Source organism: Salvelinus sp. IW2-2015, linkage group LG27, assembly GCF_002910315.2.
Source record: "Salvelinus sp. IW2-2015 linkage group LG27, ASM291031v2, whole genome shotgun sequence".
NCBI lineage: Eukaryota > Metazoa > Chordata > Actinopteri > Salmoniformes > Salmonidae > Salvelinus > Salvelinus sp. IW2-2015.
The window spans coordinates 35,362,237-35,380,680 of NC_036867.1; the positions used below are offsets into that span (position 1 = coordinate 35,362,237).

Sequence of the window (18,444 nt, forward strand, 5' to 3'; positions counted from 1 at the left end):
TAATGACGTTCGAGCCGGCTTATGGTAGAGAAATGAACGTTCAATTCTCTGGCAACAGCTCTGGTGGACATTCCTGCAGTCAGCATGCCAATTGCATGCTCCTTCAAAACATGAGACATCTGTGGAATTGTGTTGTGTGACAAAACTGCACAGTGGCCTTTTATTGTCCCCAACACTTGTGTAATGATCATGCTGTTTAATCAACTTCTTGATATGCCACACCTGTCAGGTGGATGAATTAGCTTTGAAAAGGAGAAATGCTCACTAACAGGGATGTAAACAAATTTGTGCATAAAATTGGATAGAAGTAAGCTGGTATGCATATGTAACATTTCTGGGAATTATTTTTCAGCTCATGAAATTTGGGACCAACACTTTACATGTTGCGTATGTGGAGGCCGTATTGAGTGAGAACAGTGGAATTTATCACCCGGGATCTCTTTCCACCTGCACGGTTCATATGAAATCAGTTAAGCAGACAGACAGAAAATGTATCAAATCATGTTTCCTATACAGGAGTGTGAGGAAGGGCGACTCCATTGCTGAATCTCTCCCTGGCATCTCCATCCCCAAGAGAAACAGCGATATGACGGGAGATTTGGAGATCTGCTCCGATACAGCTGTGAGTGAGCAAGGGGTCCTGTAACGAAACGTTGCTCGGCTTCCAGGATATTGCATGGGTCTCTCACTCGACTGCGCCCTCTCTCTCGCTCTCTCTCTCTCTATTATCTGTCCATCTTTCCTCATAATCTCACCATTTTCTCACTATTTCCTCTAACCTCAGTATCCACTTCCTCCATGCTCTCATGCTGGTCAGTTGCTTATTGGATTGTACGTATACTCCATATAATTTACTGTTGCCATAACTTTTTCCATGTCGTATGTCTAGTTTGTGTACACACCTGCAAATTCCGCCAACCTTCACACATATACAAACATGAGCGCACACTAAAGTGCTTCATCTTGGGAGATATGCTACCAATGTTGAACCACATACTAAGCTTTGCATAGAAAAAATTGTTTTTGTAAGACTTAGAGTGCCACGTAATTCTGACCTTGTAAAAGATATTATTTGTTCTTTGTCAGGGACAGAGAGAGAGAGAGCAAGGAAGGGAGGGGGAGAAAGAAAAAAAGAGTCCACATGCAATATGCAGGAAATTCAATCCAGCTGATCGGGAACTTTGATAGCGATGAGGAGGCTCTTATCGCAGACACTCAATTCAACAAAGGCCTGTTTAATACTATCCTTGCAGCTTCATCTCCATCTCCCCTCTACAGAAATACAACAGAAGAAAATAAGTGTTTATGACCTGCAAATCCCCTTTATACCTTCGGAGAACACTTTTTCAACATCACACTCTGTTAGCCCACCTCCATATTAGATCAATTACCTTGTTGCATCCCCTGACAGAACTACCTATTATGAAAGAGGCTCTGAAAATGTAATAGTAACTTCTGTAAATCTAAGGTGTTTGTCGATTCTGTTTTGAGTCATCGCTTAAAGAATTGAGGAATCGCCTTCCACTATTGTTTGGTTTAAGCGCTAAAGGGAAACAGAATATATATCAATAATGTTCTATCTGAATATGCCAGCTATTGCATCTGTGTTAGCTTAGCTGCGTTTGTTATTTTGGATGTCTGGCTTCGTAGAAGTATATAAAGTATTATCACGTTGTAGAAAAGTGTACTTTGCTTGTTTGTGGTTTATGAATCATAYCAGACATGTCCTTGAACTAGCAGTTTGTTCTGTTATTATCTGTGCAGATGGTATTCAAGGAATGTTAAGGCCACAATACAAAAGATTGAATACACACACAAGCAGCAAAGCAATTATGAATACAATGCGATGCACATTACAATGATGTAAGGGAGACTGGGAAAAAAATGTAACACGGGGTCAGTTGTAAGAGCTTAATAACTCAAATTAGAAACCACTTAGAAAGCTGTTGTACAATGTGCTAATGCTTCGGTGGTGTCTCTAAATGCCTAAATTCATCAATAATTTTTTGTTTTTTTGTTTTTTCGTGGATGTCGATTAAGGCAGCTGATTCAGAGAGATTGGGTTAAATGCGGAAGACACATTTCAGTTGAATACATTCAGTTGGACAACTGACTAGGTATCCCCCTTTCCCCTTTCCCTGTTACATTTAACCCCACATACTGGGTCAATTGTAACATTTCACTCCTGCCACTTTTGGTTGGATTGTAAACGGCTGGTATGTTCTAGAAACGTAGTTACAGTGTGTAATAGTAGTTGAGATATGCATGTTGTTTGTATAACAATATTATATCATCTAAATCAAATAATATTTTCAATAAGCAAAAGCCTAAAAGTGTTACTTTGTTCCCCGGTCTGCCCAACCATTTTTCCGACAAATAACATACCATCTGTTGATGATGTTGTGAGGCACATTTAATAACACTTTATTTCAATGTTCTGTCATTATGCCTAAACAAATTAGTCATAAACATGATTTAGAACTTGATATTATACACTACCGGTCAAAAGTTTCAGAACACCTACTCATTCAAGGGTTTTTCTTTATTTTTACTATTTTCTACATTGTAGAATAATAGTGAAGACCTCAAAACGATGATATAACACATATGAAATCATGTAGTTACCAAAAAAGTGTTAAAAAAATCTAAGAATATTTTATATTTGAGATTCTTCAAATAGCCACCCTTTGTCTTGATGGCAGCTCTGCACACTCTTGGCTTTCTCTCAACCAGCTTCATGAGGTAGTCACCTGGAATGCATTTCAATAAACAGTTTTGCCTTCTTAAGTTAATTTGTGGAATTTCTTTCCATCTTAAAACCTCTTAAGGATCGGCCCCTTTTTTTCAATTTTCGCTTAAAATGACATACTCAAATCTAACTGCCTGTAGCTCAGGCCCTGAAGCAAGGATATGCATATTCTTGGTACCATTCGAAAGGAAACACTTTGAAGTTTGTGGAAATGTGAAAGGAATGTAGGAGAATATAGCACATTAGATCTGGTAAAAGATAATACAAAGAAAAAATCAACCGTTTTTTTCAATCTTTTTTGTACCATCATCTTTGAAATGCAAGAGAAAGGCCATAATGTATTATTCCAGCCCAGGTACAATTTAGATTGCAGTGTATGTGCAAAGTTTTAGACTGATCCAATGAACCATTGCATTTATGTTCAAAATGTTGTGTCAAGACTGCCCAAATGTGCCTAATTTGTTTATTAATAACTTTCATGTTCAAAACTGTGTACTCTCCTCAAACAATAGCATGGTATTGTTTCACTGTAATAGCTACTGTAAATTGGACAGTGCAATTAGATTAACAAGAATTTAAGCTTTCTGCCAATATCAGATATGTCTATGTCCTGGGAAATGTTCTTGTTACCTACAACCTCATGCTAATCGCATTACCCTACAAAAGCTCAACCTGTCACGCAGTGGACCCACCAATCCTGAGGAAGTTAATGCGTTTGAGCCAATCAGTTGTGTAAAAGACCACGTCCATATTATGGCAAGAACAGCTCAAATAAGCAAAGAGAAACGACAGTCCATCATTACTTTAAGACACGAAGGTCAGTCAATATGGAACATGTCAAGAACTTTAAAAGTTTCTTCAAGTGCAGTCGAAAAAACCATCAAGCGCTATGATGAAACTGGCTCTCATGAGGACCGCCACAGGAATGGAAGACACAGTTACCTCTGCTGCAGAGGATAAGTTCATTAGAGTTACCAGCCTCAGAAATTGAAGCCCAAATAAATGTTTCACAGAGTTCAAGTAACAGACACATCTCAACATTGACTGTTCAGAGGAGACTGCGTGAATCAGGCCTTCATGGTGGAATTTCTGCAAAGAAACCACTACTAAAGGACACCAATAATAAGAAGAGACTTGCTTGGGCCAAGAAACACGAGCAATGGACATTAGACCGGTGGAAATGTGTCCATTGGTCTGTAGTCTAAATTGGAGATATGTCTTTGTGAGACACGGTGTGGGTGAACGGATGCTCTCCACATGTGTATTTCTCAATATAAAGCATGGAGGAGGAGGTGTTATGGTGTGGGGGTGCTTTACTGGTGACACTGTCTGTAATTTATTTAGAATTCAAGGCACACTTAACCAGCATGGCTACCAATGAATTCTGCAGTGATACGCCATCGCATCTGGTTTGAGCTTAGTAGGACTATCATTTATTTTTCAACCAGACAAGGACCCAACACACCTCCAGGCTGTGTAAGGGCTATTTTACCAAGAAGGAGAGTGATGGAGTGCAGCATCAGATGACCTGGCCTCCACAATCCCCCGAACCTCAACCCAATTGAGATGGTTTGGGATGAGTCGGACCGCAAAGTGAAGGAAAAGCAGCCAATAAGTGCTCAGCACATGTGGGAACTCCTTCAAGACTGTTGGAAATGCATTCCAGGTGAAGTTGGTTGAGAGAATGCCAAGAGTGTGCAAAGCTGTCATCAAGGCAAAGGTGGCTATTTGAAGAATCTCAAATATAAAAAATATTTTGATTTGTTTAACACTTTTTTGGTTACTACATGATTCCATATGTGTTATTTCATAGTTTTGATGTCTTCACTATTATTCTACAATGTAGAAAATAGTACAAATAAAGAAAAACCCTTGAATGAGTAGGTGTTCTAAAACTTTTGACCGGTAGTGTATGTTGTGAGAACTCAAGTAAAGTTAAATGCATTTCATCCTTCATTTTTTTCCACCAGACCAGCATTGTGACACAGAAGATCAGCTTGCATGGAGAGAATGAGGAGGACCCCACCCCTGAGACTTCATGTCAGGACCACATGATAGGTAAGGTTTTACTGTAGCAATGGGCCTACTGTACTTTGAGCTATCGTCTGATTTTTTTTTTTTTTTTTGTGCTAATAAGCAACATTAAAATACATTTTTCAACATAGACATTTTCAGTTGTCACCAGCAATACATCTCCAACTTTTGCTCTCTGTGTAAAGTATTTCTGTAATAGATTATACAAACGGTCTCTTATTTTAGGCTTTTGTAGTATACAGAAATAGCTGTTGCCATTCATCACCTAATGGCAAATGCATGTGGGACTTGCATATGTAACACTTTCTCATACCAGAGAAAAACTGTAAGCTTAGAGCCTATAAAAGTATTTCCTGCATCTTTGCAGGACTGATTCGTCTTGTCACTGGCAGAGTGACTCTTTATTATCACGCCACTCTCCCACTGCATTTTGAGGTCATCAACAAAATGGTTACTGTGTCCGGCGTTCAAAAATCCTTTTAGCGTTGCTAGCGCACATTATTATTTACGTGGCTAAGACATTGGGGGTTGTCAGGGCAGCCGCTGTTCTGAGAGCTTTGGTAGCGTACAATGTGTGATAGGAAAATTATATGCAACAACACCCACTTACTATTTCAATGACAAGGCGATCTTTACACGCTGGGCAGTTTGTCATTCATTGGCAGGTGGAAGGCATTCTTAAAGGGATGGGACTAGGACAGGGCAATCAATGTTTATTAGAGTTGTATAATGCTAGGTGCCTATCGCTCTGGTGGAATGTTTTAGACTGAGTGGCACATTAACTGCCTATCTTTGAAGAGATGATGACTGTTGTCCTTTCATGAATGGGGTCTTCTCTCACTTAGTTTGGTGTGGCTTTGGCATTGTGTGAACAGGAGAGGAGCAACACAGTCATGTACAACCAGTGCAAAAGGTCTTCGTGACGCCTCGACTTGAATTATCGTGGTCTTTTCTTTAGATTTGAAGTTTGTCCTTATTTTCACACAGGATTATGATCTCTGTTGCTTCATTTTGTTTATTTATTTCCATGCACATAATAGGTCTGCACAGATGATATGGCTGCTGGTACGCAATATTCCAATAACTATTTTATGCTGACTATCACAATGACTATCTAAATCAAGAGGAATTCTAAAGGATGGACATTAAAGACCTAGACCTGCAGGTTATTTTGGACATAATTGACATCAAACATGGAAAACCATAGGCCTACATACCAATACTTATAAAAGCTGCTCTCTTTGGCTCAAAGTAATTTTTATATGCTAGCCTCTGTATTGATGGGGTCGACAACACAAATATTGTGAGAAATTGTTTTGACCTGAGAAAATGTCCGGGATGTATGAACATTTTCCTGATTCAACTAAGCCCCATATCGTGGAACAGAGCCAAAAATAAGATTGTTAATCGTTTCTGTATTCTAATTAACTGAATGGCATATTTAATTCTGCCAGCTAAGCACATCTATCCAACCTCCCCTCAGTATGAATTAACGGTCTCATAAAGATTTAAGCAGAGTCCACTTATAGGTCCTGAAGTCCAGCCTAGCATATCATTTTACCCTGGGCTTTTATGGGTAGAATATGTCACACATTTGCCTGATCTCAATTACTTATTTTCTCTGAACACAAGAAACTAGAAACAAAATTGTATTTTATTTTTGACATAATGTGATATTGTAGCAGGGATTAAAACTAGAAACTAGAAAAGGATGCAGATGGACTCATGAGTCTATGAGGTGTGGCTTTGTCATGGTTAAAATCAAATCAAATCAAGTTTTATTTCTCACATGCGCCGAATACAACAGGTGTAGACTTTACGGTGAAATGCTTACTTACAAGCCCTTCACCAACAACGCAGTTTTCAGAAAAATATATATTAAATATTTATTTAAAAAACGATATTAAAAAAATTCAAGAGCAACAAGAAAATAACAATAACGAGGCTATATACAACAGGACCAGTACTGAGTCAATGTGCTGGGTTACAGGTTAGTCAAAGTAATTGAGATAATATGTACATGTAGGTAGAGATTAAGTGACTGCGCATAGATAATAGATAATAAACAGCTCAAGTTTTGACATTGGACTGAATTTAAATGGTTTGAGGTCTTGGTCATGTGACAATAGTCATGACCTCTGGTCGTAATTCCCATGCAGTTGTGATGGTGTTTAATGTCTGGGTGATGACATGTTATGATGAGTCCTCATCATAACATGTCATTAGGTCTGCAGAGCTTGCTCTCTATCACCAGGAGGTTTAATATAGAAGTGATTGGGATCACAGTAAACACAATTTCAGACCCTCTCTGATACTTTTTCCTATGATTTTAGATAGTATTACCCTAAGGTCATTAAAATCATACCCTATGAGGTCCGGAGTAGTGCTGGTTTTCTTTTCTACCTGATAATTAATATGCACAAACCTGGTATCCCAGGTCTAAACCAGTCCCCGACTAGAAAGGAGGATTGATAAAAAAGCAGTGGAACTGGCTTCTAGGTCCATGTTAGACCTTGTTATAGTGTGAGTGCAAACAGCATATTGAAAACAACTGCCAAATCAACTCCTTTGATTATTAAGCTTTGTGAGGTATGGATGTCTCCCTCTTTCTCTTTCCTTTCTCTCTTTCTCTTTTATTTCCCTTTCTCTGTCTCCCTCTTTATCTTCTCTGTCTTCTTCCTTGAATATAGGATCAAGAATGTGAGACATTCTGAACTGGTTTACACTTGATGCATAATGCAGAACTCTGTAGTAATTGATCAGCTGCTGTTTTAGGGGCTTGCCACAACCACCCCGTGATGACTCATTGCAGATTTATCTAAGCAACATAACAGGCCATCTGTCTATCGAGGTGGTTTATAACCACCTCAGCTACAACATTACTGCAGAGTAGGAGGTGCAAGAGAGGCAGAAGAAGACACGTATACCTACAATATGACTCTAACTGTGCACTAATAGCATGATTAAGTTGACTGTGTTTACTCCCAGTCATCCAGTGGGACATTTCTGATGCATAATTGAATTAATTCTTGTTTTGATGCACTGTTGGTTTAATTGAATGTCTGGTTGCAAATTTAGATGGGACTGAAAATATTGCTTTATTAGGTTAATCATGTATTTTACAACGGCAGCGCATTGCCTCTGATAAAGAGCTTTGGTTTTAATTATGAGGGTTTGATACAGCTGGTTGGCGATGATATTGTGCGAGCCCTGTGTTTATGGGTTATTGTACTAAAGCATATCCATGGAAGTTATGAGGGCTACCTCTTACATGCCTTGAACCCCTTCAGGGGAAACGGTTAATATATAATTAATGAATTCATTAATTCAATCATCCATCCATTTATCCGTTCTTTTCTAGAAGTTTGGGTTGAACGTCCAGAGACTGTATGACAACGATGGAGGGATGTGTTAGGGCATATAGAAGAAGTGGATGTTTATGGTCTGGGCGTTACAAGACCAAGAGCCAAGGTTAAGGGCAGAGCTAGCAGAAATCAACCCAACTCTAAAAAAAAAGGTCCCATGCTTGTCCATAAAAGGCAAGAAAGAAATCAGAACTTACAGATTGTTCTATGGGGGRAAATATCTTCCAAAACAACTGCTCACTCGAAAGGATCAATCATTTCCAAGGTTTTTCCATCCTCAACTAGTCTATAATGTATATAACGCTACATTAATATGTTCTACTTTTGCAATGCAGCAATATACTGTGCAACCTAGAATGAAAATAGAACATTGTCAAAGTTGCAGTCATATCAGCCATCTGACCTTTCCCCCACTTTTGTCTTTAAACTGAATTAATGTTAGAACTAGTTCAACATTATCTTTCTTTTTTTTACCCGAATTGTTGCAATTAAGTAATGAGCACCGAATGATTAGCCAACATCATTCACAGTTACATGGAATTGGATCATGTCGAACAGCCATCCATCTGTCTCGCCCGGAGACGGAGGCTTTGCAAAACTGTGTATTTTAAACGCTGTCCATCTGTTGCTACAATGTCCTTAGATTACTGCCACAGTGTGGAACATATCAAGTTTGGCGAATGTGTGTAAATCAACATAATGCTGATACAGGAGGTAGAGAGAAAAATCACTAATAAATTGGCACTCTATAGTCACGCTGGGTTCCAAATGGGTGAAATTAGATTGGGAACGCAGAGAGACCTAGGAGTTACAAGCGGCCGTTCATTTTAGATCCTTTTCAAGATTAGTCAGATACCTTTATTAATTTTATGAAGAAGTGATACAGATTTGATCATAGAGGGCTGATAACCACTTATAGGAATAAACCTGATGAATTACACACACAAACAGATCGTATCATACGTATTACTGGACAAAGTAATACGAAAAGTTCAGACCTTTTTCCTGCATTATATTTCTACAGTTTCTCATAATGATTTGGCTTTGGATTGTACCCAGGTGCTCCGTACGTGAAGTAATGCTCCTGTATCTCTTGCTTTTGCCTCCATTCGTTCTCCTATCTTATTGAACCTACCCCAAGATGCCCTTTTTACCCATAACCCCTTCCGTTGCTTGTGAATCCAATCCGTGTGGCTCTTCCTCCTTTTCCATTGCTCCCCCCCTCCCCGCCCCCAACCCCATCATCACACGCTGCTTCTCCTGTCCCCCACCCCCCCAGGCTCCAGCTGCCAAATGAGAACCCTGGACAGCGGGATTGGCACCTTYCCCCTCCCTGACTCCGTCACCCGGGTCAACGGGCGCCACATTCCTAGATCTGAGTCCAGCCCCGACCGGATGATGGCGAGCGTTCACAGTCCCACTGATCCTGACCAGGACCTCCTCTCGGCCTCTGCTGCTCATTCCCCATCCCAAATGAAAGTGCCGTCCCTGTCTGAGACCCACCCACATGCACCACCCACCAGTGCCCTGGGCCACTCCCTGTCTGACTCTACAGTTACTGGAAGAGGTTGTGGACAGGAAGCCCTGAGCCGCCTCCCCAGACCATCCACCTCAGGTAAGACTGGGGGTTCACCTCATATCAACATCCCCGTTACGTCTCCATTCTATACCCTTCTCCCAAAGCTTGCACTTCCACACTCCCCTTTATGTATTAAGAAGCCATAAGTATTGACAATGTCCACACCATTGCTCTTATACCAGTACAGTCCCATCATGTGAAGTGCACACTTCAGGGAGAAAAGTCGATGATCGGGACACAACCACTGTTACAGGCTCTGTGTTGTCTCTGTTTCATGCCAATGGTTTTATGTTAGGTAAACCAATGATTCACAGCTGCATATAAAAGCTAGAATGGCTGAGCAGGCTCGGAGGATGTTTGGCCACTATCATGAAACCCAATTTGGTGTTAACCCATCTATAAACTGTGTATAAAATGAGAGAGAATAAAATTCAGATTCTCGCTGGCTCAATTTGATTGTGCAATGAGGGTGGCAGTGTTTTACTTCAATTCACATCATTATGAACCTTAAGTAGCCCTCAAGAATTCACTATACATGTTCCACCCTCTCAATCTCAACAGAGGATCCATTCTCCACTTGAAGCTATTCCGTGAAAAGGAAAACCTTCTACCTTTGTTAATCAGTCTCCTATGCATTTTGAATGCTGGACTAGATGGACAAGCCTATTTGGTATTCTGAGTGATATTCCGTAGCTCTGCTTAACAAAGGACCCTGCATCCCCCACCCACCTTCACAAAACCCTCCGGATAATACGACCCACAGACCATATCCCAAGGATAAGTCGCTAATACAATTAGACACGCAAGCTCAATAGCGACAATTAGCGACATAGATCATAAACCACCTTCTGCCTGTTCTTTTACCGCAGCAACACAACAGCATGACGGTGGGTGGGAGGGAGGGAGAGCGGGATCATATGGGCTGAGGGAAGTAACACTAACAATGTACTCGTATAGGGATGAGTGATCTTCGTGATCACGCCTAGGGATTTATGCAATCAGGGAATTAGTGTCTATCTGTGTGACCTCGGTACTGCGGTTAAGGTAGGCATGACCAACAGCTGTCATTATAAGGAATAGAGAAGGAGACTAATCTCCACCACGGATTCCCTCACAGGTAGTCAAGAAGATGAAAGAACTATTTTGCCCTCGGCGCGGTACAAATGATTCTGCTGATGTTCCCGCAGCGCCGCCGCCAACGAGGCCCAGTTAATTATATTGTCAGGAGAAGGTAGGAAGTTGTATAGAGAAAACAAGTGTGAAGGAAGGGGTAGGTAGTCATTAAAATTCACACGGACTCAGCTGTGACTATCATTGGATGCTTTGTCATTGGGAGTGACAGTTTGAAGCTGGTATTTCGGGGCTGCTTCAAGTCAGAGATGTAGCGATGTAGCCTCCGTAGGGAGGATGCCATTGACTATTAATAGATGAAATGCCAAACTCTCCTCACAATTAAAGAAATTGTAGCATAACGCTCATGTTGTACAGCGTGTGCTTTCACAGGTTAACAACTATATTGGCATAGCGTTAGCTATGGATGCGTCCCAAATGGTAACCTATGGCCATGGTCCCCACTACTGCGTAGTGCACTATAAAGGGAATAGGGAGCTATTTGGGATGTAGCCATGAGTCTTACTGAAACTCCGGGACCTAATAGCTTTGACATTTTTTACTTTTCCGCCCTCTATGTACGCAATGCGTAGGCTCTCTTCCTGGTGTGAGTGTGTGGGTTTGGTTGTTGTCTGTGTCTCATGATTTGTTTCTCTTTACTTTTGAATGATAGATGTCATCAGAAGGAAGCGACTGAGTCAGATAGAGTTATGCAGCACCAGCCACACAGTCACTACGGAGGCCCACGAGGAACAAGTGGAGAAGAAGAGGAACACTAAGGATCTAAACTCACCCACTGTAAGGAACTTCCCCAGCACTATTAGGCCTATGTCAAAGGGGTGGTGTTTTGGCAGCAAAATAGACTGCAATAGCATAGTAGCATATAATAGCATTGATTCCTTATGTTGCATGAAATACAGTAAATGTTGCTAGTAGTAGAGGGACGTAGTTCAATTATCCTCTGACAGAATAATAGCAGCAATAAGAGAACTGCTAAACTGAAAAATCTACAGTACTTCAAATGTCTAGTGGTTGTGTTTCTGTGTATCACGTAAGACGCATTATCATCTGTGATTGTGGCTTCCGTACAATCCCTATACAATTTCACATCTCCAAGAAGCATTATCATTATGAAAGAGTATCTCCGTAATCTGTTGAGGATACAGTGATATTAAAGGGATTTCATCTACTTCCCCAGAGTCAGATGAACTCGTGGATACCATTTTTATGTCTCTGCGTCCAGTATCAATGAAGTTAAGAGGTAGTTTCGCGAGCCAATGCTAACTAGCATTAGCGCAATGACTGGAAGTCTATGGGTATCTGATGGCATGCTGGTAGATCTAGGGCCTCATTGCCAAAATCCCAAAGTATCTATTTAAGGCAGCAATTGCTAACTAGTGTTAGCACAATGACTAGACGTCTAACAGCTATTGTGCCATAGACGGCCAGTCATTGTGCTAACGCTAATTAGCATTTGCTCGCAAAACTACTAACTTCCTTCATACTGGATGCTGAGACATAAAAATGGTATCCACAAGTTAATCTGACTCCGTTGAAGTAGTCTTTAAAGGGATATCTATCTATCTTCTCATTCTGTTCTGATGTCCCTCTCTTTCCTGAACAGGACAGAGCCCCGAGAGTGTGCACATACTCAGGCAGCAGCAGTGACACCGAGACAGAGTCTGAAGGGAACACGCTAGGCTCCACCCAAAGCACCCTTACCAACAGAGCAAAGACGAGCAACCAAGGTCAGAATCTTGTCTGCATCCCACATCCACAGACACAATATTAATGTTATTTAGATGTAGGCCTACATCATTTGATTTTAGCCAGTTTATCTTGATTTGGTTGATTGATAGGTATATTGATTGAAACATGCTCTCCACAGTCTACTGCGAAGAGAAGACAATGAAGAGGAACAGTGTGGGAAAGTTCCCGTCAATCATGGACTACTATCAACATGACATGTTCTCTCACGTAGAGAAGGACGACCACAGGGGGAGTTTCTCCCAATACCACTTGTTGCACAACCAGTCATCGCTAGAGGGCAAAGCAGGAGACAGACTAAGCGTAAGTACTTCCTGTTGACCTACGACATACACTGAACAAAAATCTGAACGCAACATGCAACAATTTCAAAGGTTTTACTGGGTTACAGTTCATATAAGGAAATCAGTCAATTGAAATAAATTCATTAGCCCCTAATATATGGATTTCACATGACTGGGCAATGGCGCAGCCACAGGTTGGCCTGGGAGGGCATATGCCCACCCACTTGGGAGCCAGGCCCAGCCAATCAGAATGAGTTTTCACCCACAAAAGGGCTTTATTACAGACAGAAATACTCCTCAGCACCCCCTGCCAAATTCTCTAAAACAATGTTGGAGATGGCTTATGGTAGAGAAATTAACATTCAATTCCCTAGCAACAGCTCTAGTGGACATTCCTGCAGAGCATGCTCCCTCAAAACTTGAGACATTTGTGGCATTGTGTTGTGTGACAAAACTCCACATTTTAGTGGCTTTTTATTGTCCCCAGCATAAGGTACCTGTGTAATTATCATGCTGTTTGATCATCTTATTAATATGCCACACCTGTCAGGTGGATGGATTATATTGGTAAAGGAGAAATGCTCACTAACAGGGATGTAAACAAATTTGTGGGCAAAATTGGAGAGAAATAAGCTTTTAGTGCGTATGGAAAATGTCAGAGATTTTCTATTTCAGCTCATGAAACATGGGACCAACAGTTTACATGTTGCATTTATATTTTTGTTCAGTGTATTACCTTTGACATATCCTTTTGTAGCTTGTCAACTAGATGATCATGGTCTGTTGATGTTGCTTCCGGAGGATCTATTGTATGGACCACTTTACCGCTTTACCTTATGTAAGATCATGCATTAGCTCAAAACAAACTGTTTCCATGGTAACTTGCACTCCAACTCATGTGAAAACAAATCGCTGTGAAGCAACATTTGTCCTTTTCCAGCTTCTCCAGCTTTCTCAAAGTGCGTACAAAGTCCACAAAGCTTGATGTCTTTCAGCCTCCTACACAGCGCTGTAGTTGGATTGTTCGGACGTTTTCATAAAACAAAAAAACTGAAAGTCACCTAATTGCTTTCGATCGGCTTGCCCTCTCGTGTCACGGGGTATTTGCCTACCAGTATTTAACTTCACTGAATGACAAATGAGGAGCAGTGACCATGAAATGGCCCTCACCCCCCTCGGCCCCCACTTCCCCTCAGATCAGTGCAGTAGAATAACCTAACACACACACACACACACACACACACACACACACACACACACACACACACACACACACACACAACGACGCTGACAGAAAAATCCATAATCTGCAAAAGGATCTGACTCAACACAAGTTCAGAGAGAGAAAGAGAGCGAGAGGAAAAATACATGAATATGTTTTATGTTCTTGAACTATGGTTCTTACTGTTGGCCTATAGAGGCCTTGTACTATGACAGAGGAGCAGTACTGAAACGTGCAGCTACTCTGCTAAAGCAAAATACAACGTTGCAGGGCTCAGGGTGTATGGGTTTTTATTAAACTTACAACATCATCCTTGCCCGTCTCTTTTTGGGGTCAAACATTTCTAATAGATTCAATAAGAACAGATTTATTCCATTCTGCATTGACTGGACATTTGCCTGCTCAAAATTGAATGTGGAAAAACGAATGTCCTTGGCGTATGCTTTGACCTGACAAAGGCTCTGCATACAGAAACATTGGTTCATCTATTCATTGAATAACTGGGGAAAAATAGAGCTTTTTGTCTTCTCAGCCATTAGTCTACACTTAATAAAATAATTTGGATATAAGGCTTTCACTCCCACTCTGCAAAGACGTTTGTGCTAAAATGGCCAGGATTTGACCATTTTAATGTCAGTGTGAAATAAAGGGAAGTGTGGTTGCTGGTTGTGGACGTGGGGTTTTCTAACAAGGTTATGTGTGGTTGGCTGCTGCGGTGATGTGCTGGGATTTTGAAAGCATGGCTCTGATTGTGATGAGATTCCCTACAGAAATGCAGCATGTCGGACAGAGTCCAGTGTGCATCCAACCTGCACAGAGATCACCCAAACAACGACAACAAATACAACCAAAGACAGAGCAACACTATGGATTTAATCCTATCATCTTTTGATGTCCAATAATTGGTCTTGGAAAGACCTCACAAGAAAATATCTTCATAAATAAAATAAAGAAACTTTGAAAAGACATCTAACACAATAAAGGCCTATGAGGACCATTGACATTGTTTGGTTGAATAGCACTTGACTATTCTAAATGAATCCGTTAATAATTACATGTTCAAGTTAAAGGTATATACTGTAGATATGTGTTGAATTACAGAAGAGAGAACCTCATTTAATAGCCATGAACCAACCAAGATGATGGTCACCCTTTCAACCCATTTACTCCTTTTTAACCCATTTACTCCTTATTAACATGTATTTTACCTTAAAGGGACAATGTATAAAATAAAWAATAAAAAATACTGACCTACAGTATATTGTATGCTCCCAAAAAATTGGAAATTCTATTATTTTATACTAATACAATTGGTCAGAGATATTTTTTATTTTTAAGAAGTAATATCCATTTTTTCTCAAAAAGGTAGGGGTCACAATTCCTCCAATTGCGAGGATAATGGCATTGAGCCTTTTTCTAAATGTTCCTCCATACAGATTTATTTCAGATCCTTGATATCCTTTGTCTGCGCTTATGGACCGCCCTCTTCAATTCAAACCAAAAGGTTTTCAATGGGGTTCAAGTCTGCAGACTGAGATGGCCATTGCAAAATTTTGTTTTTGTGGCCAATGAACCATTTCTTTGTGGATTTTGATGTGTGCTTGGGGTTATTGCATTGCTGGAAGTTCCACTTGCGGCCAAGTTTCAGCCTCCTGGCAGAGGCAACCAGGTGTGTGGCATAAAATGTCCCTGCACTGGATAAAGTCCATGATGCCATTGACCTTAACAACGGTTCCTGGGCCAGTGTAAGCAAAATAGCCCCAAAACATCAAAGATCCACCACCATATTTTACAGTAGGAATGGGGTTCTTTTCTGCTCATGCATTCTAATTTCGACTCTAAACCCACTACTGGTGTGCTTGGCTAAAGAGCTCTATTTTCATGTCATCCAAAAAATTGAAAAGCCTGGAGTTTGCTTAATGGCATTATTATAAACAAACAAAAGAAATAGGGTGTAGATCAGCTCTAATATTGCAGGTAAATTTGGGCTTTCATCAATTTAATTATTTGCATCATTTCCAATCCCCCATATATATATATATATATATATATTTTTTTTTTAAATATACAGTACCAGTCAAAAGTTAGGACACACCTACTCATTCAAGGGTTTTTCTTTACAACTTTACATTGTATAATAATAGTGAAGACATCAAAACTATGAAATCACACAAATGGAATCATGTAGTAACCAAAAAAGTGTAAAACAAATCTAGACAGTCTTTGCTTTGATGACAGCTTTGCACACTCTTGGCATTCTCTCACCCAGCTTCACCTGGAATGCTTTTCCAACTGTCTTGAAGGAGTTTCCACATATGCTGAGCACTTGTTGGCTGCTTTTCCTTCACTCTGCGGTCCAACTCATCCCAAACCATCTCAATTGGGTTTAGGTCGTGGTGATTGTGGAGGTCATCTGATGCAGCACTCCATCACTCTCCTTCTTGGTCAAATAGCCCTTACACAGCCTGGAGGTGTGTTGAGTCATTGTCCTGTTGAAAAACAAATGATAGTCCTAATAAGCGCAAACCAGATGGGATGGCGTATCATTGCAGAATGCTGTGGTAGTACATGCTGGTTAAGTGTGCCTTGAATTCTAAATAAATCACAGACACAGCACGGTGGGAACCACACATGCGGAGATCATCCGTTCACTGACTCTGCGTCTCACAAAGACACAGTGGTTGGAACCAGAAATCTCAAATTTGGACTCATCAGACTAAAGGACAGATTTCCACCGGTCTAATGTCCATTGCTCATGTTTCATGTCCCAAGCAAGTCTCTTCTTATTATTGGTTGTTTAGTAGTGGTTTCTTTGCAGCAATTTAACCCTGAAGGCCTGATTCACACAGTCTCCTATGAACAGTTGATGTTGAGATGTGTCTGTTACTTGAACTCTGTGAAGCATTTATTTGGGCTGCAATTTGAGGTGCAGTTAACTCTAGTGATCTATCCCAAATCCCAAATTTGGACTCTGCAGCAGAGGTAACTCTGGGTCTTCCATTCCTGTGGCGGTACTCATGAGAGCCAGTTTCATCATAGTGCTTGATGGTTTTTGCGACTGCACTTGAAGAGACTTTCAAAGTCTTTGACATTCTCCGGAATGACTGACCTTCATGTCTTAAAGTAATGATGGACTGTCGTTTCTCTTTGATTATTTGAGCTGTTCTTGCCATAATATGGACTTGGTCTTTTACAAAGTAGGGCTTTCTTCTGTATACCACCCCTACCTTGTCACAACACAACGAATTATCTCAAACGCATTAGGAAGGAAATAAATTCCACAAATGAACTTTGAACAAGGCACACCTGTTAATTGAAACGCATTCCAGGTGACTACCTCATGAAGCTAGTAGAGAGAATGCAAAGAGTGTACAAAGCTGTCATCAAGGCAAAGGGGGGGGCTACTGTGAAGAATCTCAAATAAAATATATTTTAATTTGTTTAACACCTTTCGGTTACTACATGAATCCATATGTGTTATTTCATAGTTTTGATGTCTTCACTGTTATTCTACAATGTAGAAAATAGTAAAAAATAAAAATAAAAAACATGAATGAGTAAGTGTGTCCAAACTTTTGACTGTTACTGTATGTATATATATTTAGCATATATTTTCCGTTATTATTTTCCCCTAACCCTACATCCCCTCCCTAATTGGAGTAAACTAATGTACAACAACAGCTTCTACTTCCAGCTTATACATAGTATATACTGTACATTTAAAGGACACAGTATGTTTTACAATAGTTACCTTTTGTTYGTTTTTTTGTCCCATCCTTGTTTCTGTTTTGTCCCAGCTACCCTTAACCCACCATCTATCGTTGAAGTCCACCCAGTTTTGATTTCTATTTACGATTTATTATTTATGTTTCACAAAAGTTCTGAACCTTTCTATTCTCATAGTTTCTACAGATTGTAAATGAAAGATAAACATTTTTGCTAAGATTGTTATTATATTATTGATCGATTGACTAGGACTTTTCAAATCACCCAGCAGTGCTAAATGGCATTGGCACTTGGATTCGATAGGAACTGGTGCTTTGGTCAGATTACATGAAAATAAAGGTGTTTGGCCACGCACACCAGTGGTGGGTGTGGCACCAAAATGACAATGTATGAGTCAAAAAGAAACCCATACCTACTGTAAAATATGGTGTTGTGACCATTCCCTTTAAGTCAGTCAGGTAAGTTCATAATATCGTTATGGAAGATTCGTTTGGGAAGTGGAAAGTGTGTGGAAGGTGCGGACGGGGGGAGCGCGGGTGCGGTGTGAGATTGGGTGATTTAAGTGCCTTTAATAACCTTTCACAAACACTCAGGAGAGTGATGTAAAG

The 18,444-nt window shown here is 40.3% G+C and overlaps 1 protein-coding gene across 4 annotated transcripts in view; it reads left to right on the plus strand.

Moving 5' to 3' along the window:
* Positions 1 to 18,444, plus strand: part of LOC111953363 (nck-associated protein 5) — a 106,244-nt gene that overhangs the window by 81,626 nt on the left and 6,174 nt on the right. For 2 of the 4 annotated variants that reach the window (XM_023972589.2, XM_070435549.1), the window contains 6 exons: positions 517 to 622; positions 4,720 to 4,807; positions 9,428 to 9,763; positions 11,511 to 11,635; positions 12,462 to 12,585; positions 12,726 to 12,907. In XM_023972589.2, the coding sequence (XP_023828357.2) occupies positions 517 to 622; positions 4,720 to 4,807; positions 9,428 to 9,763; positions 11,511 to 11,635; positions 12,462 to 12,585; positions 12,726 to 12,907 (961 nt within the window). Of the gene's footprint in view, positions 1 to 516; positions 623 to 1,086; positions 1,454 to 4,719; positions 4,808 to 9,289; positions 9,390 to 9,427; positions 9,764 to 11,510; positions 11,636 to 12,461; positions 12,586 to 12,725; positions 12,908 to 18,444 lie in introns of those variants that run through there. The other 2 variants (XM_070435550.1, XM_070435551.1) reach the window with 2 other exon arrangements.